This window comes from Phodopus roborovskii, unplaced genomic scaffold, assembly GCF_943737965.1.
Source record: "Phodopus roborovskii unplaced genomic scaffold, PHOROB, whole genome shotgun sequence".
Classification (NCBI taxonomy): Eukaryota; Metazoa; Chordata; class Mammalia; order Rodentia; family Cricetidae; genus Phodopus; species Phodopus roborovskii.
In genome coordinates this window covers 41,621-68,810 of record NW_026126525.1, presented here as the reverse complement: position 1 = coordinate 68,810, position 27,190 = coordinate 41,621, and the positions used below count along the sequence as shown (strand labels likewise).

General features: G+C 38.6%; 1 protein-coding gene across 1 annotated transcript in view; it reads right to left on the bottom strand.

The window, feature by feature from the left end:
• The window catches only part of Evi5 (ecotropic viral integration site 5), a 106,824-nt gene that overhangs the window by 43,464 nt on the left and 36,170 nt on the right, over positions 1–27,190 (bottom strand). The window contains 5 exon segments of the mRNA XM_051198281.1: positions 5,169–5,264; positions 7,256–7,402; positions 16,155–16,313; positions 18,130–18,270; positions 19,335–19,469. Coding sequence (XP_051054238.1) covers positions 5,169–5,264; positions 7,256–7,402; positions 16,155–16,313; positions 18,130–18,270; positions 19,335–19,469 — 678 coding nt within the window.

Here is a 27,190-nt window from a genome sequence, read left to right as displayed (position 1 = left end):
TCAGCCTCCCTTAACTCTAGTCCCAGGGCATCATCAGACATGCAGTGTATGTCCACACACAGAACCAAAATACTCATGCACAAAACCTGTTATTTAGAGAAAAGGTTAGGCCCAGACTTGCTGCTGCACACATGTCAGCCCACCTGCTTGGGAGGCTAAGGTGGGAGAAACACAAGCGGGAGGGGCATAATGGAAAACTCAGAGCTTAGACCACTGTAACTTCATGACAGACTGACTGTATAGAATGCACATGGCCCTGGGGTGAACCCTTAGCACTAAAAAACCAAATACATAAAAGAGCTTTATCTGAGGAAGTAACAAGAGACTTGAATGAAGTGACATAACTACATAATGACTGCCCAAAGATTAAAATGACATACATGATACACTGATTTCTTAAACCAGATGCCATTTTAGAATTCAACATCGGATTTTTTGGGGGGAGGGGGAGGGTTTCCAGACAGGCTTTGGAGCCTGTCCTAGAACTTGTTCTGTAGACCAGGCTGGCCTTGAACTCACAGAGATCCTCTTCCTATCTCTGCCTTCCAAATCCTGGGATTAAAGTCATGCACAACCAACGCCCAGCTTAACATTTGATTTTTATAGACAGAAAATATATTGCTCTCAAATTAACACTGTGGCAGAATAGTGACTAGGCTACCAATAAACAATCATCATTCAGAAATGTAGGTAGTAATACATTTTAAAAACAGTTCCATGAGCTGGGGGTGGGTGGGAGGGAGTTGGCAGCACATGCCTTTAATCCCAGCACTTGGTAGGCAGAGCCAGACCAATCTCTGAATTAGAGGCCAGCCTGGTCTACAGAGCTAGTTCCAGGACAGGCTCCAAAGCAATACAGAGAAACCCTGTCTCAAAAAAGCAGAAAAAGAAAGAAAAAAAGAAAAACAATCAACAATAAAACAGTTCCAGGAAAGTTCAAATTCAACTAAACCAAAACAGCTCCTTCAAAAGTAGGAGCAGTATTATAAACAATTATATATGCCATGATGTCAAATAATAAGATTCAGGTGGGCTCAAGGGCTCCACAGTGGCTAAGAATCTTTGAAAATAAATTCAATAAATGTTAGCCTCATAGGTATGTGTGTGTGCGTATACACACACATATGTATATATTTTAAACTCTTTATAAAATGTCAGAGAATTTATTAACATAAGTATTTCTTCCTCTATTTCCTCTACCTATGTTTACAAAAATTAGTTTTAATAATTATATTAAAAAGCAGGTTTTAATTATAAGAATAACTGATTATGTATTATATAATCCAAAACTTAACTGCATGTTATATAATAATAAGGTTTATTACATGGAGAATTTGAGAGAATTTAGTTTGTGAGAAATTAACAAATGCCAACCCTGGTGATACACACCTTTAATCCCAGCACTCTAGAACCAGAGGCAAGAGATCTCTGTGAGTTTCAGGTTAGCCAAGACTACATAACATCAACTGGAAACATTAATTGATGGAAAAATACAAAATAGAGAGTCTTAGTCCCCCCACAATGGAACTTAAAACTGATTTGACATATTTCCACAACTGTGAATGTTCTAAAATATATTATATAACTGAAAAAGGAGTTTCATATGTAAATAAAAATAATCTTTTTTAGGAGGTTTTTACCCCTTTAAGATATATCTCTATATAGCAGCTCATGCTGGCCTTGAACTTTTAATCTTCATGACTCTCTAGAAAGTGCTAGAATTGCTGCCTATCTGTGAATCTTAATCTACAGTAAATAAATAAATACATTAAATTAGTATCTGTGGATCTTAATCTACATTAAATAAACAATTTACTCAAAATATTCTTCCTGAGTGAATTAACAGCAAATCAGATCAAGGGCACACAGGCCTCAGTCCTGGAAGACAACAGTATACAGCAGGGCACAGCAACCGGGAAGAACTCAAAAGCCCCAGAACAGCACTTTGGCATATAGGTGAGAGATAAAGGTGGAAACTGAGTTTGAGGAATAGTAAAATGACAAGGATCTCATGCCAAAGAGTTCTGATATGATTGGCAGTTAAACACCGCCAAAAAAAAAAAAAAAAAAAAAAAAAAGATTTTAGAAAGGCTGTGCTGGTAACTGCTAGAGAGTTATCTACAGTGGAGGATGGAAAAAGACTGGCTGGGAGAATTCTGACTACTTCAGACAAGACAGTCAGTAGATGAACTAAGGATGGGTAGGGGGAAAAGAAATGCTAGAAAAGGGCCAAAAGGAGGTTTGTTTGTTCTGCTTTCTGTAGCACTAGTCCACCCAGCAGGTAAAGACAGTGGCAGGGAAGTAACTTAGGGTGTAAAACAATGTTACTTGAACACCTTTACACATGCATGTTTGGCAAGCATTATAGATGGTAAGAAAGAAACACCTGAAGTTATTCCAGGCTGAAAATGTGCTAACAAATGGTCTAGTCATCAAGACTCAAGATACAAAGAAACAGAAGTGCTGTGGAATAATCCTCCATAAACTGTGAATATATATTACTCTCATTGGTTAATAAAGAACTGACTGGCAGGTTGCAAGGCAGGAAGTATAGATGGGACAACCAAATTAAGGATGCTGAGATGAAGAAGGGAGGAGTCAGAGGAGACACCAACAGGCACAGAGGAAGCAGGATGTGTAGAAGTAATAAGCCATGAGCCATGTGGCAGAGCACAGATAACAAACATGGTTAATTTAAAATGTAAGAGCTAGCTAGTATCAAGCCTGAGTTACTGGCTGAGTGTTCACAATCAATATTAAGTTTCTAATTGATGATTTGGGAGCACCTGCTGGCAAAGGAAAGCTCTGCCCACACAAAAGCTTTGGGGTAGAATAGAATAGGAAAACATCTAATTTCGTCGAAATCAGACGTAGATGAGTGGATAAAGATGTCAATGTATACAATGGAATGCTACTTAGCCTTTAAAAGGATGGGAGTTGTGCTAGCTGTGATTGAAGTCTGCAATCCTAGTACTCAGAAATCAGAAGCAAGAGGATCATGGGTTACAGGACAGCCTGAGCCATATAAACTTCTAGGCTAGTCTGAGCAACACAGTAACATGCTGCCTAGAAAACCAAAAACAAATAACAAAAAGAAATCTTGTCATTTGTGACATGGAGAAACCAATGTGCTCACTTATACTAAAATCTAAGAAATCCAACCTTATAGCAAAGTAACAGTACAATGATTACCAAGGATTTGGCACAGCAAGTTAGAGAAAAGTTTAAGAATACATAGTGCCAAAGCCTGACTACAATCTCCTGCTTTAGCCTCCTCAAGAGATTGGAGTACTATTTGCCACCATGTCTGACACACATTCACTTTTAAAAATCTAAATTTTGTTTTTAAAGTACAAGCACAAGTGCAGAAATATGATGAAGTGCTACTCAAAGTGAACTTATTATACTGTTAACAAAAGCAAAAACCAAGTTCTGTGCTAAGACTTTGGACTTCAGAAAAATAAGCTTTTATACAACAAAAAACATTATCAACAAAGAAAAAGGGTTATCTTTGGTGCTGAGATAATCTTTTTGTACACTATGTGAAGATAGTCTGTTTACCTCACCTGCCTAAGGCACCTTCTGATTGGTTTAATAAAGAACTGAACAGCCAATAGCTAGGCAGGAAAGGATAGGTGAGCTTTCTGGAGAGAGAGGCACTCTGAGAAAGAATCTGCAACAGGAGACTTGCCAGTCAGATGCAAAAGCAGTTGGGTGTATGTTACTGAGGAGAGGTAATAAGCCACATGACAAACTGCAGATTAATATAAATAGGTTAATTAAATTTGTAAGAGCTAGTTAACAAGCCTTAGCTAAGGCCAAGCTTTCATAATTAATAAAAAAGTCTCCATGTCATTATTTGGGAGCACAAAAAAGACCTGTTACACCTTGGTAACAGAAAGACAACTCAGCAGTTAGGAGCAAGGGTTGCTCTGGCAGAGGGACCCAAGTTCTGTTTCCAGAACCTATGTGGTGGCTAGCAACCACCTGTAGCGATCTGACACCCTCTTGTGGCTTCTGTGTGCATTACATACACATCGTGCATATAAGGTAGGTCACATACCCATATACATAAAATAAAAAATAAATCTTAGAAAGAACCCACAGGAGAAAATATTTATAAACCACATTATTTGACATGGGATTGCTACTGAGAACACACAAGTACCTTGTACATTTCATCACTGAGAAAATAAACAGATTCAAAGGTGGACAAAGCCTGAATGGACTTTTCTCTAAAGATAATACATAAATGCTAAGTATCAGGTAAAGGGATGCCTAGTACTACTACCCACTGGGAAACCACCAATCAGAGGAAGGAGGTGATAGCACCTAAAACAAGCTTCCAAGCTCCTGAAAATCAGTTAGTAGTGGTGAAGGTATGGAAAAAGTAGAATTCTTGTGCTCTGAAGGAAGGAATATAAAATGGTACATTTTACAGGAAATAACATTGTACCTCCACAAAAAGTTACCCAGAATTATTGTTCGACGCAGTATTTCTACATGATGCATAGGGATTCTTGTAGTTATTTACACATCTCCGATCACAGAAGCATTGTTCACAACAGCCCAGGCAGCTAAATGATGAGTGGATAATAATAGCCTACACACATGCAATGAAGGACACATGGTAACTTTAAAAGGGAAAGAAATTACAACATATACTACATGAATGAACCTTAAAAACTTCATGCTAAGTGAAATCAGCCTGTCACAAAAAGGACATATGTTTCACGGTTCCCAATAGAATGTACCTGGAGGGGTCAAATTCACAGAGGTAAGATGCTAAATGGTGAGTGCCATGAATATGTCTGGAAGCGTATGGTGCTGGTGGCCATACAACAGCATAAGTACTCTAATATCATAGAGTTGTAACTATTAAACATTTTTATGCTATGTATAAATAAAAACACACCTGAGGGCTGAGATTTCTCCGTAGGTAGAACATTTACCACCCAAGTGAGAAGTCCCAAGTTCAAGTCCTCAGCACCCATGTTAAGTGTCAGCTGAGCGTGGCAGGCAGGCAGAGAGGCAGGAGACAAGGTGTCCCTGGAGCAGGCTCGCTAGCAAGACATTCAACATCAACCCCTGTCCTCCACAGTCACCAGGAGGCAGATACCAACACACAGCAAGCAGGTCTGGTACACAGGGAGGGAACCACACCATACCTGGATTTCAAGCTCAGCAATGTGCTGCTGCAGTTCAGCCACAGCGGCTATGCTATCAGCTTCCCGGAGTCTCACAGCCATGACTTCCTCCTTGTTCTACAGCACCAATAAAACATAGTGATAAACCGGCAGAGTTTGGAACTGAGATTTTTCAGATTGTATGAAATATTAAGGTGCATAAACTGCACTAATATTACTCAGCTGTGTCTGAGACAGCACCTATAAGGAAGCAGTCAGCTATAAACATCCATACCCAAAAGGACAAAAAACAATTTACACATGGTCTTCTATCAGTTCAAATCAGGTGTTGCCTCCAAATGAACCTGTGTGAAATTTATGAAAAAAAAAAAATCTTTGGGATTCAGAGTGTTTGGATGAAACTGGGAATTATGGGCTTATAATATTTTAAGTGAAAACATTCAAACTCATTTATAGAGTAAAAATAATGTTAATACAGATAATATTCAGACACTTTATAAAAATGAAAAATAAAATGAACTTTATTGGTTACTCATCAACAAATCCTAAGCTTTAATCATATAAAACTTAGAGAAAACAAATCTAATTTATGTATATAAAGGACCGGCTTCTTTGAAAAAATTACAGTTATTACTGAATTATTGCACTCTAACAGAGAAATGTGACAACTACTAGGTGCTAGAATAACAATTAGTACACTAATATTAACTACCAGGATCTACAAAAAGTGGCCAAGAGGGCTGAAGCAATTTAGAGCTCACACATAAGGGGGCATCAGAGTTAGTATCCTCGGAACATTTTACAAGGTACTAATGAACAAATAAAACCTAAGTGGAAATCTCATATCAGTCTGCCGAGTCCTCTACTGTATGAGTCTTTATTCATTACTTAGAAAAATTCAAAACAAGCATCTTCATGGCCAAGTTAAACAGACACTTCAAAAGAACATTTTATTTTGTTAACAGGTGCTAAGACTATTAAATTCAGAAATACTGCTATCAAAATGTTTAAAGAAAACTGACATTCGTATGAGAAAGATTACATTTAGTTCTCTACTACAAGCAAATCACAAGGATGACAAGGACAACAGTATGGCAAATCATATGGGTATAACCTCATTGTGTACCCCTTTGTTTTTAAATTAGTCCAGTTCTACCTTTTAAAAGGGTCAATTCTTGAGTTAATACAATTGTCAGTACTGCCTACAGATTTCTTCAGTCTAAATTCTAATAGACATGAATATTTATTAGGATGTAATTTCATCTCTGGATTTTAGTGATACTGATAAACCACTCAAGCTTCACTCTTGGTTTGTAATGACACCAGAGGAAGCTGATGGAATTACAGCTTTATATGTGCTCTCAGAGAACCAAAAAGGCTTGCATACATGAAGGGCATGGCAACTACTAAAGCAACTCTGCTCTTACAGCACCCCAGCTTCCCACCAGTGATCTATTCTAAGACTCGGACTACACACATCTCTTTAGTTATTCTCACACATATTTATGTAGTCCTGTCTTCTACCTGATGCCCACCATCTGTCCCTCTTATTAGCTAAAGCTATTACATGTTCCTTTCATGAAAAAAAATTCAATTTATTTCAAATACTTGTAGTGATCTTTGAACAAAAAGCTTCATGTAACACAAATGATTAAAAGAATGGAAATTGTACTCATTTTTCTTAATCTACCTATACATACACATTCCTCTTTATCTCTCTGTCACCTAGAAAGCATATTAGCACTAACTGCTTCAACCTCTCCAATCACCTGCATTTCCAGGTAGATCATCACAAAGAAACATCGGAAAACCACACTAGTCAACACCACAATAAGACACAAACTTAATCAAGTCTAAGGTGAAAAATGAAGTGTCTTTCCTGCAATTCACCTTCTGAACAAGATAACCTAACCTTGTCTGAAAATTTAAGCTACATGTGGTACAGCCTGTGATCCCAGCAATGAGAGGCAAACAGAATAGAATCAATGAGATTTTGAGGTCAGTTTAGTCTACACAGCAAGCTCCAGGATAGTCAAGGTCATACATTAAAGGCCTGTCTCAAAAAGACAAAATCATGATAAATCTATGAAAGGCATCATTACACTTACCTTGCATTCAATCTCTGCCTGCCTGCGCTTTGCCTCACTTAACTGGGTAAGCAATCCTTTGTTCTTCACAGAAAGAGAATGTACCTTCTCCTGCAGACTGGTCACCTCTTGTTCTGCTCTCCGAAGTTGGTTACTATTGATCTGGTTCTAATGGGAAATACAAATAGACTCACTATAGATAAAAGACTGGACATTTTCAATAAATTTTTATCTGTAAATCTTACACTTTAACAGCCTTATAAAATATTATTTAAAATGTTTATTAAAAATGTAAAAAATATATAAAAACAAATCCTCAGTCTAGCATGCAGCACATATAATTCCAGTACTAGGGAGGTTGAGGAAGGAGGATCAGTAAGAGTTCAAGGACAGCCTGGGCTACACTGTGAACCTCAGGACAGCCCACACTACACACAGCAAGACAATGTCTCAAATATAAACATTTAAAACAAAAAAACTGAATTCTCTAAAAGAATATTAAATTCTTAATCAGCATAACAGTCAGACATGGTGGCACACATCTGTAATCCCAGTATTTGGAAGGTGGAGGCAGGAGGACCTAGAGTTCTAGGCTAGCTTTGTCTCTGTAATACAGAACATGAGGTTAGCCTACACTCATGAGACCCTGCTTCAAAACACTAGAAATACTTAAAGAAACAAAAATTTAAACCTAAATACACCATTTATGCAAAATAATATATAAGCTATGAAGACCTTCACACATGACCAAGGCAGGTATTTCTGAAACACTGGGATACACGTTGAGGAGATGACACAAACCTGAACACACCATCCACTGTGTCCTATATCCCCAGAGCCTAGTATGGCTTCTTCCCAAGAATGCAGAGTGGGATCCCTGCTTTATTTTCTGAGATAGGGTCTCACTGCATAACTCATGCTAGTGCTCCTGCTTCAGGGTCTTTGCTTGGCCACAGACTGCTTTCAAGTCTGGCTTTGCCCCTTGATGATTAAGAAAGCAACATCTCCAAGTCTCTAGTTTTCTTGCCCATATGAAAATCTTTACTGTTTTTTACTTGGATGTCTCCAGGACCAAATGAGATGATACATGAACAGCATATATGTGGCAAGATCTCTGAGAACGTGTGTTCTCCAATCTTGGGCAAGTTATTTAATCCTATCTTATTTCAGCATACTGGAAAATAGGTAGACATGATTGCTGGCCTCCTGGCTGTGTTAGAAAGATTAGATTATACAAGGAAGTCATATGGCAGAAAGATGTCTACAGGCACAATAAATGCTCAGTTGCCACTATCATCTGATTCACTCTATCTCTTTCTGTGAAAAATGGCACTGCCTCCAGTTTTAATGGGGAATAAAGTGGTTAATTCCACATATATGCTCCAAAACTTTCTTCCACTACCAAATTTCTTCACTTTTTCGTATCTTCTGATCACACTCAGAAGAATATTTATCAAGACCATCACCTACCATTACCTATGAGTCTATTCTTTCTCGGTTCACTTAATGAATTCTGACTACAAATTAAATGGACTTTATAGTACTGAGTTCAAAATGTCCCTCAACCTTTGCCTTACGTGCTACAACTGAAACAAATAACTATGCCTCAAATGGATATTCCTTCAATATAGCTGCAAAGAATCTCAAGATGAAAATGCTTCCCAAAACTAAATATAAAACCACATTTCAAGACTTAACTGTGGATTAAAAACAGTGACCCCCCCCCAAAAAAAGACAAGAGTATAGTTTAAGAATTCCTCATAAGGAAATTATATGAGGACTTTACATAAAATAAATGCTTAAAATTATTAAAAAGTGCTGGGCATTGTGGCACATGAATTTAATCCCAACACTTGGGTAGTAGAGGCAGGTGGATCTCTGTGAGTTTGAGGCCAGTCTAGTCTACAGAGTTACACAGAGAAAACCTGTCTTTTAGGGAAAACCTGTCTTTTAGGGAAAAAAAAGAAGAAGGAAGAAGGAGAAGGAGGAGGAGAAGAAAAAGAAGCAACAGCAGCAGCAGCAGCATTAGGCAAAAAAGAAATTAGTAGGAGAAACATCCAGAAGTGCCACAACGGGGCACACCCATCATCTTAGCACTTGATAGGCTCAGTCAGGAGGAGGAGCCTGCAGTACACAGAACTATTTTAAAACGAGAGTAGGGAGAAGAGGGACGAGTGAATTTGGTCAAAATACCTGTTACCATTTTTTGAGCTAGTGCCTTGCTAGTAGCCTGGGTTAGTCTGAAAACTCACAACCTTCCCACTTTTCCCTGCTGAGTGTTGTAATTATAGCTATGTGTCATTATGCTTGACTAAATTTTGCAAATTTTAAGAACTAATCCAATAAAATTTCTAAAGATCAATATAACTGCTGAAATTAATAATTCAATGAGGGACTGGATAGATGGCTTAGTAGGTTAAATGCTTGTCATGTATGACCACGAAGACTTGAGCTTACATCCAAGTAAAGACAGGGCATGGTGGCACATATGTAACCCCAATACTGGGGAGCTAATGGCAAGGGAGGACAGAGATTAGCTAACTTCTAGAGCTTGTTGGCATCTGGTCTAGCCAACAGGTGAGCCCTAGGTCTAAAGTCAGACCTACACCAACATGGAGTATAATATAGACACTCAAAGTCAACCACCATCCTCCATATTCACATCCAAACATATATAAACATGTACCCCCCTCTCTCTCACTCACACACACACAGAGAAGTCACCCAAAGTCAACCACCAGCCCCCACATGCATGCCCAAATACGTACAAACATGTCTCACACACACACACACACACACACACACACACACACACACACACAGTATGAAATACAACATTAGGCATACTGGAAGAGTTCATAAGACACAGTAAATAAAAAAAAGATGATCCAAAATTTCAGAACAAAATGTTTTTTTTAAAAACTGTGGTAAGATATGTTAATATTTGAGAAAATTTTACCCTTCCCCCAACAAAAAAAATATGAGTCTCAATTAGCTCAATTAGGGTTTCTATTTCTGTGAAGAGACACCATGATTATGACAACTTTTATAAAAGAAAACATTTAATTGGAGCTCACTTATAGTTCAGAGGTTTATTACGTTATTACCATGGTGGAAAGCAAGGCAGTGCAGGCAGACATGGTGCTGGAGAAGGAGCTGAGAGTTCTACATCTTGACTCACAACAGGAAGTGGTCTCCGAGACACTGGGCATGGCTTGAGCATATACAAGACTTCAAAGTCCACCTCCACAGTGACACGCTTCCTAGAACAAGGCCACACCCATTCCAACAAAGCCATACCTCTTAATTGTGCCACTCCCTATGAGCTTATTTGGGGCCAATTACAATCAAATGACTGCATGAGTAAGGCCTGGCTGTGTAAGGCTGTAATCCTGGCTACTCGGGGTATACACAACAAAGGTTGGTCAGAGTCTTAGAAATATATGGGCTGGAGGTAAGGGGGAAGCAGCTGATAGAGGAAAAAGTACTGACTTTACCTATCTCTTCCGAGGAAAGGAAGCTTTATCTGGCACAGGACTAGCATACTACTGTCTTTGGAAGAAGAGGAGGTAATATGTTCTGGACTGAGGACTACAACCATTGGTAGGCAGAAGCATTACAAGGCCAAACACCTCTGCTACAAAAGAAATGAAGGCTATACCAGAAAATGAGAAATAACCTTGCCCCTCCAACTCCCAGCAACAAGTAACATAGAATACTGCTGGAAATAGTCCCAATTCCGGGGTGTAATGCAGAGTGCAGGCATGGAGTTTCTGAGAAAAGTCCTCTGGGAAACCAGACATGTGGTGATGTTCTGTTTATGATCTAATAAAACTTGCCTGAAAATCAGAATGCGAAGCCAGGCAGTGGTGGTACACACCTTTAATCCCAGCAGCCACACTAGTTAGCCATAGAAACTGGGCAGTATTAGTGTATGTCTTTAACCCCAGTGCTAGAGAGGTATATAAGACAGGAGCAGGGTCTCATGAGGCATTCAGTCTCCAGTCACAATGAGGATTTGTGGAGACAGGATCGCCCTTTCCATCTAAGGTAGAGGTAAGAACTAGTGGTTGGCTGCTTTGCTTTTCTGATCTTCAATTTGAACCTCAATATTTGTCTCTGGGTTTTTATTATTTGTGCTACACAGCCCTCATTCTGAAAATGAGGTATTGCCAAAGGGATCTGAACCCTGTGGTGCACTGTACACAACCACAGAGCAAACCTCAGCTCAGCACATCTGACTGTATTAACTCAACTCTGCCACATGAAAGGCCCGCCAGGAGGAAATGTGGACCCATTTCTAGGCATCAAATCTACTTACCTTAGTTACTGCCCTATACAAGATACTTAATTGCTGCTATCCCCTGCCCTGTGCAATGACTATCTTTTTCAAGACAGCCAGTCTTTTTTGGTGTCTATTTGTTGGGGCAGATAATGAAAATTGATGCAAAAACTTGCAAAGCATTTAAAAATGCAAGGAAAAAATAAGAAATGTAACAAGAGACAAAACAATACACAGAAGCAGTCTTGCATCGGACACAGAAATTGAATTATCTCACAGGGAACTCAGCATAGTTATGAGAGGTAAGGGAAAGTGAGGTGTGTGCACAGCCATATCACCAATGCAATCAGGAAAAGGAGAACCCAGAAAAACACCTGCAAATGGAAAGCGTGTCTGAATTTTAAAATTGGAGAAGTAGATGTCAACAAGGTGGCTCAGAGGTTCAGAGTGCATGTCACTATTCCAGTGGACCCACACCGGGTGGCTCACAGTCACCTGTAACTACAGCTCCAAGGGATCCCATGCCTCTGGCCTCCAAGAGTACCTGTGCTCACATGCACATACCCATACACATATAGACGATTAAAGAAAACCTTGAAACTTGGAGAAATAAATTCTTCCTTAAATAACAAAAGACAAAGAAAATCATTTTGTGCAGAGGTGCACAAAAAGTCTTCAAAAACAGGTGTGACAATACCAACCCTGAATCTCAGTAACTGGGAGGCAGGAGGATGTCTGTGAGCTAAATGCCAGCCTGTTCTCCATATCAAGTATCAAGTTCCAGGATAGCCAGGGATGCATAAGAGACCCTGTCTCAAAAGGCCAAAAAAAAAAAAAAAAAAAAAAAGTGCATTTCACTAGGGCAAGCAACCAATTAAGACAAAATTATTCACATAATAGATATGACAATAATTGTTTAAAGGTGAGGAAGGTCAGAGAACAATGCCAGAGTTAATATGTATGAATTCAAAGCAGACAATCTGTTGCCTCTAACTCAACATTTATTTTTTGAAGGCAACGCTAATTAAAGATGCTTATTGTAAAACACAAAGCAACCACTAAGGATCTGCTTAAAGAGACAATAAACAAGTCACCTATGAAGATAAAGTCAAACCAAATAAATCCAAGACATAAAGAAAAGTAAGAAATAAAAGACTCAACAGACAGGAATTAAATAAAACAGAACCACACAATATAGACTTAGCAGGGTAATTATAAGAAACTGTGAAGTCATATTTTTGTAGTTTTATTAAGATAAAGCTCATTTCTAAAACCACCTCAAGTATACATTGAATGTAGTTGTTTTTAGCATATTCTGCATTTAAAAAACAAACGAACAAACAAAATTAGCCAGGTGGTGGTGACGCACGCCTTTAGTCACAGCCTGGTCTACAAGAGCTAGTTCCAGGACAGGCTCCAAAACCACAGAGAAAACCAAAAAATAAAAAATTAAAATAAATAAATGAATAAATAAATAAGCCACTTGTCAAACTCAATGTACCTATGTTTATCAGAAATGTGTGCACAAGTAAAGTAGAAAGACAAAAAGTAAGGCAATTATAGTGTAGTTTAAATTATAAGTACCCCAAACTTTTTCCAAAAACAGGAATGCATTTTGAGTGTTTCTGTGCATATGCTCTATGTCACATAGCTCTTTTAGTGCTTTGAAAATTCTACCTCAGTGTAACTGCTTTGCTTTTACAGTCATGTATTTTGTTCTACTCATTCAAAAATCACTATTCTGACAAGAGTTCCAAATGTGATCCAGACTGCAACAGTGTCCACAGCACAGAGGAAGAGAGAAGACCACACTCAATAAAGTCTTGGATAAAACACAAACATACCCATGAATGTTCAGAACAGAACTATTTGTGACATAAAATGTACATGTAACAAGAGGACAGCTGTCAGTAAACTGGAGTATACTCCACAGTCAAAGTTCGGAGAGTGTATTCAATGGAGGAATTGAAATTACACGCACCAACATGAACAAATCTCTGGACAGTGACCACATGTGTACTCAAGAGAATATTGCAGCCAATTATATGCCACTACCATTGTACCACAGCTTTATTTTTTTGACTTTTCCAAAATTGTTTTACATAAAACTTCATGATTACTACTAGTTCAAGGTCTAGCATTCACAATCCAGTGACTCATAGGAAAATCTAGCACAAGTCACAGCTACTAGTCCAGCACACTTTGAAACATAAATCCTATAGCAAGCCATTCCCCAAATTACTTAGCTATAGGTAAATGCCCTCTCTTGTGTGGGGTAGCAACTTCTCTCTCACTCTAAACTTAGATTCAGTTTCTGAGTCATATTTAATACATGTGTGATGCCTGACTGATTAGCTATCCATTCTTTAATGGCTGCACATGGCTTCAGATTTCAAAGGTCCTCCCAACCTCTTCTGGAACTTGACTCACCACCCCTCAGGTATATATACAAATATACATGTATATGTGTATAAATTTTGTTCATAAAAGTAAAACTTCCCGCAGGGTGGTAGTGGAGCATGTCTTTAATCCCAGAATTTGGGAGGCAGAGGCAGGTGGATCTCTATGAGTTAGAGGCCAGCCTGTTCTACAGAGCGAGTTCCAGGACAGCCAAGGCTACACTTAGTATAACTATCTCAGAAAACCAAATAAATAAATAAATAAATAAATAAATAAATAAATAAATAAATAAAGCAAGCTTTATACTATAAAATCTTATTTCTGCTTCTCAAAATTTTAGCATCTCCCATATTTTTAAATTTACTTTCAATAAAACTTTATTGAATTTCAATAAAACTTTTTTAGAAAGTAACTGGATGATATGAGACCAGATATGTTTATCCTAAAAACAATGCATATTCATATTAGCATACCTGGAATTAGCATACCATGGAATCACCATATTTGTTTACTAGAATTCAGAATGAGACATGAGTAAACTATGCCCCCTACAGACTGAATAAAATACTCTGAAAATCAGTAATATGCACTGTTGTCCTTCCCTATATATCCATGAATTCAAACTGCTAAGAAATGAAATTTCTTTGATTGTATCTGTACTGTACATGTGCAGACTTCTCTTGTAATTATTCCCTAAATAACCAAGTGTAACAATTATTTCTATTGCTTCCTTGCTATGTTATGCATTGTATCTAGGGATGGTTTGAAGTATACTAGACAATGTAGGCTACACACACAAATAATAATAAACCATTTTATTTAAGGAACTTGGGCATCTGAAGAGTCTAAAGTCTGAACCATGGATCCTACAGGACAACTTTATGTGAACTACAACTCACACAAACGTAATTCATAAAAGCCAAATTTACCTTTACAATGCAAACAAATTTTGTCAGTAAAACAATCTGCACATCTTAGTGCACATACATTTAAGACTGGATGTAACACAGAGAAGGGACCCCAGGAGATTATTCCAGACTTACATTTTAAACTTATTATTCAGAGTTACACTACACAACTTGAAAGGGAAAATGCACATTACAGTTGATACTTGTGATGCTCCACTGGAAACGTATGGGGACAGTTTTACAGAAATGTATAAAGACAGAGAAGAGCATCTGAGGGGGTGGAGGACAGGTGCTACTAAGCACCTTATGATGCACAGACTAGCTACATAAAACAAAGAACTTCTAGCCCAAATGTTACTTATTCAGGTAGAGGAACATTGCTCTACATAAATTTCCCTTCTTAATTTGTGCAATAAGGCAATACTAATAAACCCAAATGGAGTCTGTCTTGCTTTATGTTATTGAATGGTCAAAGCAGAGATTAAACCTCTGGGGGGAAAATGTGTATGCCTATAATCCCAGCACTGGGAAGGTTGGGACAGGTTTGTCACTACTTTGAGACTAATCCAGGCTACAGAGTGAGTAACAAGCCAGCCAGGGACATTGCACTCCTTGAGAAGAAAAAAAGAAAAAGAAGAAAAGAAGGGAGAAGGGGAGGAAGAAGGGGGAAGGGGAAGAAGAAGGGGGAAGGGGAGGAAGAAGGGGGGAAGGGGAGGAAGAAGGGGGAAGGGGAAGGGGGAGGAAGAAGGGGAAGGGGAGAGAAGGAGAAGGGGGAGAAGGGGGGGTAAGAAAAGAAGAGGAGGGGAGAAAAACACAAAACAAAGCTAAAACAAAATAGGGCTGGGACAATGGCTATGAGCAAGAGTGCCTGGTGAACAAGCATGAAGGCCTGAGGTTGGATCATCAGCACTCATGTAAAGGTGGGCTCACATTTGAACCTAGAGCTGGGGTGTTGCAGACACAGGCAGAAAGATTATTGGAGCTTGCTGGCCAGCTAGCTTAATTGTAAAAAATGGTAAGTTGCTAGCATTGCAGGGTCGATGACAGACCCCATCAAGAGAGTAAGAGCAGGGGACTTTAGCTTTCTTCATGAGGACTAGAAAACTGCTTTCTTGACTTTACCTTTCACCTTAATTCTAAGGATGACACCACATGAAATTTTTGACTCACTTACCACCCCTAAACACAATAGCATGCAATTTCAATTTCCATTTAAAGCGTAGATTTTCACTCTTTGTAATTTTATAGCATCTCTTCAATGTTGAGAAAACCGCTGTGTAAGTCTCTGACCTAGTGCTACTTTCGGTCCAATCTGGCTGGCCCATCATACCTGTGTCTCCATCTCCATCATCCGTTGCTTCATTTCCCTTATTTCTGCCTGTGTTTCTGCTTCCCTAAGGCGAATGCTCATCAGCTCATCCTGTAACTCATTCACAGTATTTTTCTTGAGTGGATCTTTCCATCTTCCAGAAGTTCGAGCTAAATGACGCTAAAGCATAAAACATTGTATTGCAACAAATACTTTAACAAAATAGGAGTTAACTTTTATAGAGCATGTATTTAAGCACTGTCCAAGATCATTTTATTTGTTTGAGAGAAGCTTTGGCTTTGTATTCCTAGCAGGCTTTGGGCTTATGATCATCCTGCCTCACTCAGCCTCATTAAGTGCTAGGATTCCAGATACACATCTCCAGGCCCGGCTTAACTCATTCTTTGTTGTAGCTGTTAGGAGGGCTGCATAGCACACATGGAGGTTGGAGGACAACCTCCCAGAGTCTGTTCTCTTCCACCTTGTGAGTCCAAGGGACCCAATTCAAATTCTCAGCCTTGGTCATGAGGCCTTGTAGCAAGTGTCCCCTTCCATTTACTGATGTCACAGGCCCCTCAAAGACTAATTTCAGTTTTTACTAGATGTCTCTTCCTATCCTCAGTTCAAGCCAAGATCACCACTCTGAAACAGCAGTTTTCAAAACTCCAATCTCTTCTTATGTGTTGCTACATTTTGTTCTTTATCAAATTTCCCTTACAAGTAGACAAATTTGCGGGAATATATCTAAAGGGTCATTTATTTTGTGAGAAGCATTTTCAAAAGAAGTCAGAAATTACAAATATACACTGGTGTCCCCCTTCAGCTGTTTCACACTTCCCAGCAATGCACCTAATAGCAAAGCACATCTTTGTTTGCTACATGAACAGAGTTCCTAGCTGTTCTGTAAGATCCACCTGTATAACATAGGTCAGTTTTCATGCAGTGGCAACAGCTAGCACAGACTGACAACTGATCAAAGTGATAGAATGTTCAGTCATAAACAAGCCGCCTGTGTCACACACAGTCCCCACCTCAAGGCTCAGGGACCATTGTGGGAGAGGGGATGGAAAGGCTCTAAGAGCCAATGGGGAAGGAAGTCCAGGACAAAACAGTGTCTTCTGGACATGACGGAACCTTCGGACTCATAAACTCTCAGCAGCTGTGGTTGCCTGAACAAGATCAAGCCAGTCAACATTCCAGCAAGAAGAGGACAGGCTTTTGGGCTCCCACCCATAACTAAAGAGCTGGACACAGGAATTAAGCCTCTGGTAAATAAATCATGCTCAAATGGTTGACTCCATACCCATGAGTATATGGGCAGCACTGACTAGAGTAGTGAGTTTAAAAGAAAAAAATGAGGATCTAAAGTTGGGAGGGAAGGTAAACTGTATATCTGGGATGATTTATGGGAGGCATGAGGGTCAATATAATCAAAATACATTGTATGAGTTATGACATTCTCAAAGGATAAAAATATATTTAATAAAAATGAAAAGTTTTGTACTATAGAAGAGGAATAGGTCTTTACAGCTCACTAGGAAAAGGTGAACACTGCAGAAGTTCAAAGCAATAAAAAAAATATGATCTGGTTTCAATGGGTGGTGGTAGCACACACCTTTAATCCCAGCACTTCGGAAGGCAGAGGCAAGCAGATCTCCTTGAGTTCAAGGCTACCTTGGTCTACAGAGTGAGTGAATTCCAGGACAGGCTCCAAAACTACAGAGAAACCTTATCTCTAAAAAAAATTAAATTTAAAACAAACAAACAAAAAAAAAAAAAAAAAACATGATCTGGTTTCCATTTCATCTTTTGCTTTACTTTGAGAATTATATAAAGCAAACCTTAAATGTACTTACAAATTGTAAATGTTCTCAATTGTGACACTAAGCAAGATTTTTTTTTTCATTACCTACTGTTGATCACCAGGTATTTCAAATCCACACAAACTAAGTACTTTGGTTTTAGTTCCTCTTGGAAAAGCACAAGTGTGACGTACTTGCCAGTGTTCTTCTAGATCTCTGACTTGCTGTCGGAGTTCCTTCAAACCCACAATGGCTTCAGCTTCTCTCAGTTTCACAGCGATGAGCTCCTCCTGAAGCCTTGCGATGTTATTCTCATCAGGGAATGAGTTGTTCTTCTAAAGTCAGGGAAAAGTTCAGCTTTCTTTTAAAACTTACCACACGTTTTAAAAAGCTAGTTTTGTATGCCTGTGTGTGCATGCACACATCTGTGGAGATTGGAAGATAACCTACAGGGTTAGTTCTCCCTTCCACCATATGGGCTCTGGGGACCAAATTCATCTCTATTTGTGTCCTTTTTTTTGTTTTGTTTTATTTTGGTTTTTGAGACAGGGTTTCTCTGTGGAGCTTTGGAGCCTGTCCTGAAATTCACTCTGTACACCAGGCTGGCCTGGAACTCACAGACATCCACCTGTCTCTGCCTCCCAAGTGCTGGGATTAAAGTTGTACGCCACTACCGCTCAGCTCTTTATTTATATCCTTAAATATGGAAATTTGTATGAAAGTAACCAGGAAGAACTGGCATTCTTAATTGAAGAAGACATCAGAAGATGAAAAGATCTCCCATGTTCATGGACTGGTAGGATTAACAGCAAAAATAGCATCCTACCAAAAACAGCCCAGATTCAATGCAATACGCATAAAAATTCCAACACAATTTTTCAAAGAAATTGAAAAACCAATCTTCAAGTTTATATGGAAACACAAAAATCCCAGAATAGCTAAAAGCAATACTGACTAATAAAGTAGTGCTAGATGTATCAACACCCCATTTTTAAGTTATACCGCAGAGCTGTGGTAACACTCTGACTGAAGAAGAGGAAAACAGCCTAACTCACTGACACAGGAAGGGATTCTTTCAATCAGCAGCCCTAAAGCCACTGTTACTTTCTGCCTTTAGACAGGGTCTCCTGTATACCAGGCTGTGCTTGAACTGCTGCCTCTACACCCCGAGTGCTGGGAGCTGGGACCTGAAACCAGGACCTCATGCCTCCTAGGCAACCACTCACCAATGACCAACTAGTGACATTTCCTTATCTGCTGATCAGTAACTAACATACAGTTCCTACATGTAAAAATCATGAGGTCTAATTCAGTTCTTCAGCAGGAACTTAACAAGTGTCTAGCATGGCTCCCATTAGGAATGGAAAGACGTAGATAGTATCTGTGCAGTCTTGCTTACCTTCTCTATATCCAACACCTTATCCTGCATCTCCTTCAGTGCACACTGAGACTCAGCCTCGCTCAGTCTGGCTTGGACCAATTCCTTTTCCAGCTGCAGCACAAACTCTTCACTGTAGGTGGAGCTGCATTTATGCTAAAGGTTAGAGACACATACTGAAATTTTATGGAAACACAAACACATAAATACAGGAAAAATAATGAAATCATAGAATGTGGGTATTATGGGCAACTAAAAAGTAAAATTCCATCTACTCAGTATGCCAAATTATTTCCTTTTCCCCAAACAAATGAGTTTAGAAATGAGGGGAGGGATGGAAGAGAGAGAGGGAGGGAAGAAGAAGGAAGGGGGGGAGGAAGGGAGGAAGAGAGGAAGGGAGGAAGAGAGGAAGGGAGGAAGGGAGGAAGGAAGGAGGGAGGGAGGGAGGGAGGGAGGGAGGGAGGGAGGGAAGGAAGGAAGGAAGGAAGGAAGGAAGGAAGGAAGGAAAAGCCTAGTCCTGGTATCTCTAGGGATGACCGTGTAATGGGTTTTGGTAACAAGCTATTCCACACCTCAATCTGGTTCATACAAAGCACCTGTCTTTTTTCTGTCCATCTCTCAAGATACTAAGGATTTGTTCTCATTCTACAGACTATACAGTAACCATTAGCCTCACATGGTCACTGAGTACTGATGTGTGCCTAATCTTTGCCAAGTCTGGTTATAAACAAAAGACACAAACTGGTTTTCAGGGCAAGTCCCTTGCGTTAAATACCCAGCACCAAGGCCAAAAGAATAAAATGAAATAAGCAAATAAAATAACTTGATGTTTTTTACAGTGATGGCATGTTGAAATATTATTTAAAATTGAGGTAAACAAAAAACATTAACTTCCTCTTTACCCTTTGCAGTATGCACAGTACAGTATCTTAAGACTGTTTATGTAGCTCAGCTAACAGGCTACTGAAGCAAAATACGTTTTAATGCATTCAAAGTGAAAAAATGGCACACCAAATAAGGTGAAATATCTTAAACACAAGTAACCAAATTGTATTTGCTTTAGAAATGTCAATTTCTTAAAAATATCTGCATGGATTAGCATAAGAAGAGAAAAAAAGCAGATGCTACACAAAGACAAAATCACCAAGGTAGGGCTTCTTCCCTTTCCCTCTTTACTCCCCTGGCATTCACATGCCAATGAGGCCATTTGCAATTTCTCAAAGCCCATTCCATATAAAAGCTGCAATACAAACAGACAGACAGTAATCGCTGAGGGTGTTGATGCATACCCTAATTTTTATGCTCCCATTTTACTCAAATGTCCACCTAGCAATTTAGAGCTACTTCTAAAATGATGTTTTTACTTATTCCCAAGACAAAGTATATAATAGTGCATGTAAATACAAAATTAAATAGTAAGACAGTCTTACAAATGTGACATTTGTAAGCATCTGGAAGAAATAAACAATTACAAAATGCAGAGTAGTTCAAAATAGGTTTCTGTAACAAAAATGCATATTCTGATATCCAGTACACGGCCCCCAAAAATGCTTACAACCAACCATCCCTACCCATGTGTCCAAAATGGCTGCAGGTTTTTTGCTGATTTCAGTTTAAATCCATTGGGCACAGCCACAACACATCTATAACTGGTTTCAGTTTAAACCTATGGGACACAGTATACATGCCTATAATTGATTTCAGTTTAAATCTGTCGGGCATAGTGGCACGCATCTATAACTGATTTCAGTTCAAATCTATGGAGCATAGCAGCACACGCCTATAACTGAAGCAGTTGGGAAACTGAGAGAGAATTAGAAACTCAAAGCTAGTTTGGGCTACAGTGAATTCGGGTCACTATGTGCAACTTAGTAAGACTATATATCAAGACAAAAAGTGAAAAGACAAAAGGAGATACGCTAGCTGGATAAACCACATGTCCAGCATGAATGAGTCTTACATTCAAATCACAGTTCTATCAAAAACTACCTATCGTTTCAATGATTTCCTTCTAATACCTAAAAAATTACATAAATTCTTTAAAATTAAAATTTATCTTATTTTTAATTATTAGTATGACAAAGAAATGTTAAGAAAACAAATATCACACTGTAGCGACCTCTTATTTGTTAGTTAAAATGAAAGACAAATATATATAAATATAAACATTTAACCTTTAGATTGAAGTGAAAATTATTTTTAGAAAGATTACATTTTAAGTTTACATGTATGTATATATGTATGTATGTATGTATGTCTAAGAATATATGACATGCATGCATGCCCTCACAGACCAGAAGAGGACATCATTTTATTTAAAAAAAAAAATCCACTAGATAGTCAAGTATGAGAAATTTCTATGTGCTATTGTGTAGCACCATTAATACAGGACTCAGAAACAGATACTGGGGTTCAAGTTTCAAGCTGAAAATCAGAGAAGCAAAGCAGCCAAGCCAGTAGATCAGCCTAAATAGCTGATCCTGTCTCCACAAATCCTCAGAGGTAAAAGCTCTCAGTTCTTGTCCCTTCCTACCTTTTATTCCTTTCTCCACCCACCCACATCAATCCTGTCTCCACCTCCCTAGTGCTAGGATTAAAGGCATGCGATCCCAGGTGCTGAGATCACCTTTGTGTGAGCTGCTTCTTTTAGGACTGGATCAATTTCATGTAGTCAGTGTGGCCTTGAACTAACAGAGATCCATCTCCCTCTTAATACTGAGCCCTGAGACTAAAGGTGTGCACCACCACTGCCCAAATAGCTAGTATGGCTGCTGGGATTAAAGTTGTGTATCACCACTGCCTGACACGGCTGGCTTTGCTCTCTGAATCCTCAGACAAGCTTTAATAAATCACAAACAATATACCATCATACTACTGAATATATTCTCTCAAATAAATTATTTAAGAAATTCACAACTTCCAATAATAAACAAGCAAAAGACAACCCTTACACTTTAAAATTTAAGTAAGTATAACATCATTATACCAGTTGCATTAACTATTAAAGAGTATATGAAATATTGAATAAACAAAAGTCTATGAACCTAGAGTGATATAAAAGAGCTTTAGTAAGAGGGTGGGAGGGACAAAAGAGGTTAAAAGAGGCAAGACAATGAAATAACTAACTTCACACAGATCCATGGATGTCCAAACATTTCAATAAAAGACAATGAACACTGACAGATGGACCCCACACACACACACAACAGTGGGCTTCACAGCCGTGTCAGTCCCAAATAACACACAGAGAGGCTGTATTAGATATAAAGCTGTTGTCCTGTACTAGTGTTTTTTTTTTTTTTAAATTGGCAATCTAAGTATTTCCATGTGGTCTTATCTTACCTGAGAGAGGGTCCGAGTTCTGCTCTCTATATCCTACATTTTGATTCTCTTCCAACCTCTTCCCGAATCCTCCTTGTCTCCTAGTCCTGCCTATCTTGCTTTCCTATTGGCCAACAGGACTTTATTCATTAACCAATAAGAGAAACCTATTTACAGAATGATATCCCCCATCAACAACACAAAGATGGAAAGTTTTACAAATATGTAAATGCATTAAGCAATTTTTTCTTGATATTATTTTCTAAGTTAAAACTATTATTTACATATTAGTTACACTGAATTAGGCATTAAGTAACCCATAAATTTAAATGTGACGTACACAGAAGGATATGTGGAGGGTATATGTTACTATGTGAGGATTTTGAGCAGCCACAGATTTAAGTGTACTTCCTAGAATCAATCAGCCTAAAGATACCAAGAAACGGCTGTAGTTAGCTGTAGTTATTTGGTACAAATGTATTTCCAATAGACTGCTTAACAATTGCAAAGCTGAAGCCACATCTTTACAAGGGAAGCTACAGTAACCAACCTAAGCCTGTTAACCAAATCTGTTACTGGGCTAGGGCATAACTCACTTTCTGATTAAAAAGAGGACAAATTCTACAACGATTTCTTTCATCTAAATATCTAAGTCAATATAGTTTATAAAAAGTACAATGACAGCCGGGTGTTGATGGCTCACACCTTTAATCTCAGTACTCGGGAGGCAGAGGCGGTCGGATCTCTGTGAGTTCAAGGCCAGCCTGGTCTACACTGGAACAGCTAGGGCTGTTACACAGAGAAACCCTGTCTTGAAAAACCAAAATAAAAAGTACAATGATACTCTGGAGAAGAATCAGAAAAATTCAGAATATGAAATAAAACAATTGAGCTCTATTTGCAAAAAGTCACTGTTACTCTTGATACTGGTTACTGTTTCTCCCCTCTTTAGTCATTATAGACAGACAGAGGCCTATTAGCTTCACTGATCAATGCTGACTCAGATGCTCTGGACTTGGATTGGTATAGTTCGTTCTCTCTCTCTCTCTCTCTCTCTCTCTCTCTCTCTCTCTCTCTCTCTCTCTCTCTCTGTCTCCTTCTCACTCTCTCATCCCCCTCTCTGTTTGGTTTAAGTTCAATTTGCTCTCATATACCTATATTCTTAAGGGAAAAATAAATTAGTGATTAAACTTAGTACCTCTCATAACCCAAGCATTGTTTTAAATTTCCCTATTAGGCACTATAGTAGACAGAGTATATTCTAGTTTCCTTTCAGATCCCCTCTCGACTCCTATGGAAAAAATATATTAATTTCCAACAATTTGAGAATTTTTCAGGTGTCTCCAGGTGTCATTACTTTAGTGTATTTTGCTGTTGTCTGATACTGTTTTATAAATGCCCATTGATTCAATATGGCAACAGTACTGTTCAGAGTTCCTATTCTATAATGATGTATCACCTACTGGCCTTTACCAATTACTGAGATGGAGTATTTAAAGACTATACCTGTTTTGGGGCTTATGAGATGGCTCACTGGTTAAGAGGACCTGAGTTCAATTCCCAGTAACCACATCTGGAAGTTCACATCTGCCTCTAACAGCAGCTCCAGAAGCCCTCTTCTGGCCTCTGTGAACACTGCACATGTATTCAAACCTACTCACAGTCACAGACAGTACATATAATTAAAAACAAAATTGTAAGGCCTACAACTGTGAGTTTGTTCATATCAACTGTTTCATCAGTTAAGAATCAAAACCCTCTACTGGTAGGAACACTGAATGCTATATATTCCTACATATACTCACTCTTAAGTGAGATCATTACAGTTGCTATTGTGGACAGTCCTGATACCATTTGATTCTTAAATCTACTCTGATACAGATGCTTTAACTTTCCATCCTTAACTTAGTTACTGTTCTGTTGCTGTAAAGAGACACCATGACCAAGGCAATGTATAGAAGAAAGCATTTAATTAGGGGTTGCTAACATACAGAAGAATGCATTTAATTGAGGGTTGCCTACAGTTGTAACATATAGAAGGAAGCATTTAATTGGGGGTACCTACAGATGAAAAGTGTGACTCCATGGTCATCTTGGAGGGAAGCATGGGGGTGGGTAGGGGCGGGCACAGCTCTGGAGCAGCAGCTGAGAGCTTACCATCAGTCAGCAAGATAGAGATAAAGAGACTGGGCCTGGCTTAGGTTTAAAATCTCAAAGCCCACAACCCTTGCCAATCTTCCTCCCATAAGGCCACACCTCCTAAATACTTTAAAGAATCCACCATTCAAATGTATGAGGTCATTCTCATTCGAACACCACACCAGCATTTCAATTAGCACACTGTGCCTAAACTTGCTCCGTCTTTAACGCCTGAAAATTCAGTGGGCAAGAGTCACTCTCAGCTGTCAAGTCTATTAAGCCTGCTCTTTCCAGATTTCTGCAACTGAGCCCACCACACTCATCTTCAAGGGCCAACTGCTGGAGGTCAGACCCCAAGTGTCCCTCAAAGAAAAGGACATGGAGGTTATGAAACCTTTAGGAAATGGGGTGGGAGAGGGGGGTACACTAGGGGTATGTCCTTGAAAGAGACACTCTCTGCTTCTTGGCTTCCTATATCTTGAGTTCTCGTCCTGGTCCAAAGAAACAGGTCCAATTAACTAAGAGGTGAAACCATGACCTAAATAAACTTCCTCCCTGAGAGCTCATTTGGTCCACCTGATCTGTCACACAACCTGAAAGTTATATAGATACACTGTATTCCTAGTCTGTGAACATAAAATCTGTCCTCCTGCATAACAAACAGAATTGCCCTATTCGAATATCATCCTGAAATCACATAAAAGCTTGACAGTGTAATAGTCCCAATAACCACCAATCAGTGAAAATCCAGACACTCAAATTCTTACCTTCTCTATTTCTCAAATGCCTTGGGGGCTATAATCCCACAGCCCTTGGACTGGTGACCTGTTGCTGCTCCCTCCTCAGCTCCAGACCCCTCATCTAATCTAAAGGGACACACACACTCCTTATTAAGATACATCCAAGGCCAGCCTCAAGAGAGTTTCCACCTACTTCCTTCTGATCAACCCTGATCACCCTGCTGCTCCAGCACAAGAACTCTGTGTGCTCCTGTAAGCACATCTTGTTTTTTGTTTTAATTAGCCAGTGTTTGCAGTTGAACTGGAATCAGATGGTTGTGAGCTGCTGTGTGAGCACTGGAATCAAACCTGGGTCCTCTGTAAAGAGCAACAAGTGTTTTAACCACCAAGCCACCTCTCAAGTCCTGCTTGTCAGTCATACTTACCATAGCCACACACGTTTTTTGTAAGTTTTTTCACAACAGTAAGCTCATTTGTTTCTTATTTAAGGAGTACAGTTTAAAACCCTGAGAAATTTTTATAAACAACGGTACTATTACTAACAATGAAAATACACTCGATACCACTGAACCACACTTACTTAAATGGTAAATTACATGTTATATTTTATCACAATAAAAAAATCATAAAAATATAAATAAAAGTAAATGGATATGCTAACTAAAAAAAACTAGACATGTCTATCTTACAATTCCACTTACAGAAAATCCTAGGAAAGTCCCAAGTATTCAGGCACAGGTTGCTAGGTTGAGGATAGAGAATTAACTGTACCACAAGGACATTATGAAAGTGATAGAAATTGCCATTTTTATTGTGGTAGTTACACAATCCCTCTACATTTAAAACACATCCAATTACATACTTAAATTTCACAAATTATGTGGGGGGGGGGGGAATGACTTTAAATGGTCCAGCTCTACTTAAATTATTTCTGAAACCAAACAAAAGTACATTGACTATCAGAGGTCACTATTAGCAAAATAGGACTAAAGCCTAGTTCCGTATATAAAACCTAAAGGTCTTTATATCACATAAAATGCAAGAATGGCAGGAGTAGAAAGTGGTAGTAAAAAGCTGCATTAAAAATTCACTATCTCCAGCTGGAATATGGATTTTAAACACTAACTGTGAGAGTTCAAACACTCAAAAAGTTGTATTTAAGGGAACACTATAACCAAAATATGTAGCAAAACACTGTACTCACCTCCGTCACTAACATGTCTACTACTCTGTAATTCACTTTTGTTGAAATTGAAACAGTAAGACTCTGATTCTGTCAATTCAAATCTTACACTTTTGTCATACATGGCATTGATAACATACATAAATATCTGATTTAATTCGAAGGGTAGGGCTATCAATTTTTTGAAATAATCTTTCACTTTCTTGTAAATAGAAATTAAATGTTCGTAATATTTAACATAGAATTAATATTGGTTTATCATCTAAAACACTGGCTCCATTTTTTAAATAATTCAAGTACAAAGTTCTTGAACATACTATACATATGGACAGCCTAATATGAAGCACTGAGCACAGTATCAGCGACAAAGTTCTTCAATACCTTCATGCAGGAAAATTAGTAGTCTCTTGATATATTTAATCATTTACTTTACTATTTTCATCTTAATTTCTGTCTTGACTGGAAAAAGGTCCATTAATAACTTATCAAATAAC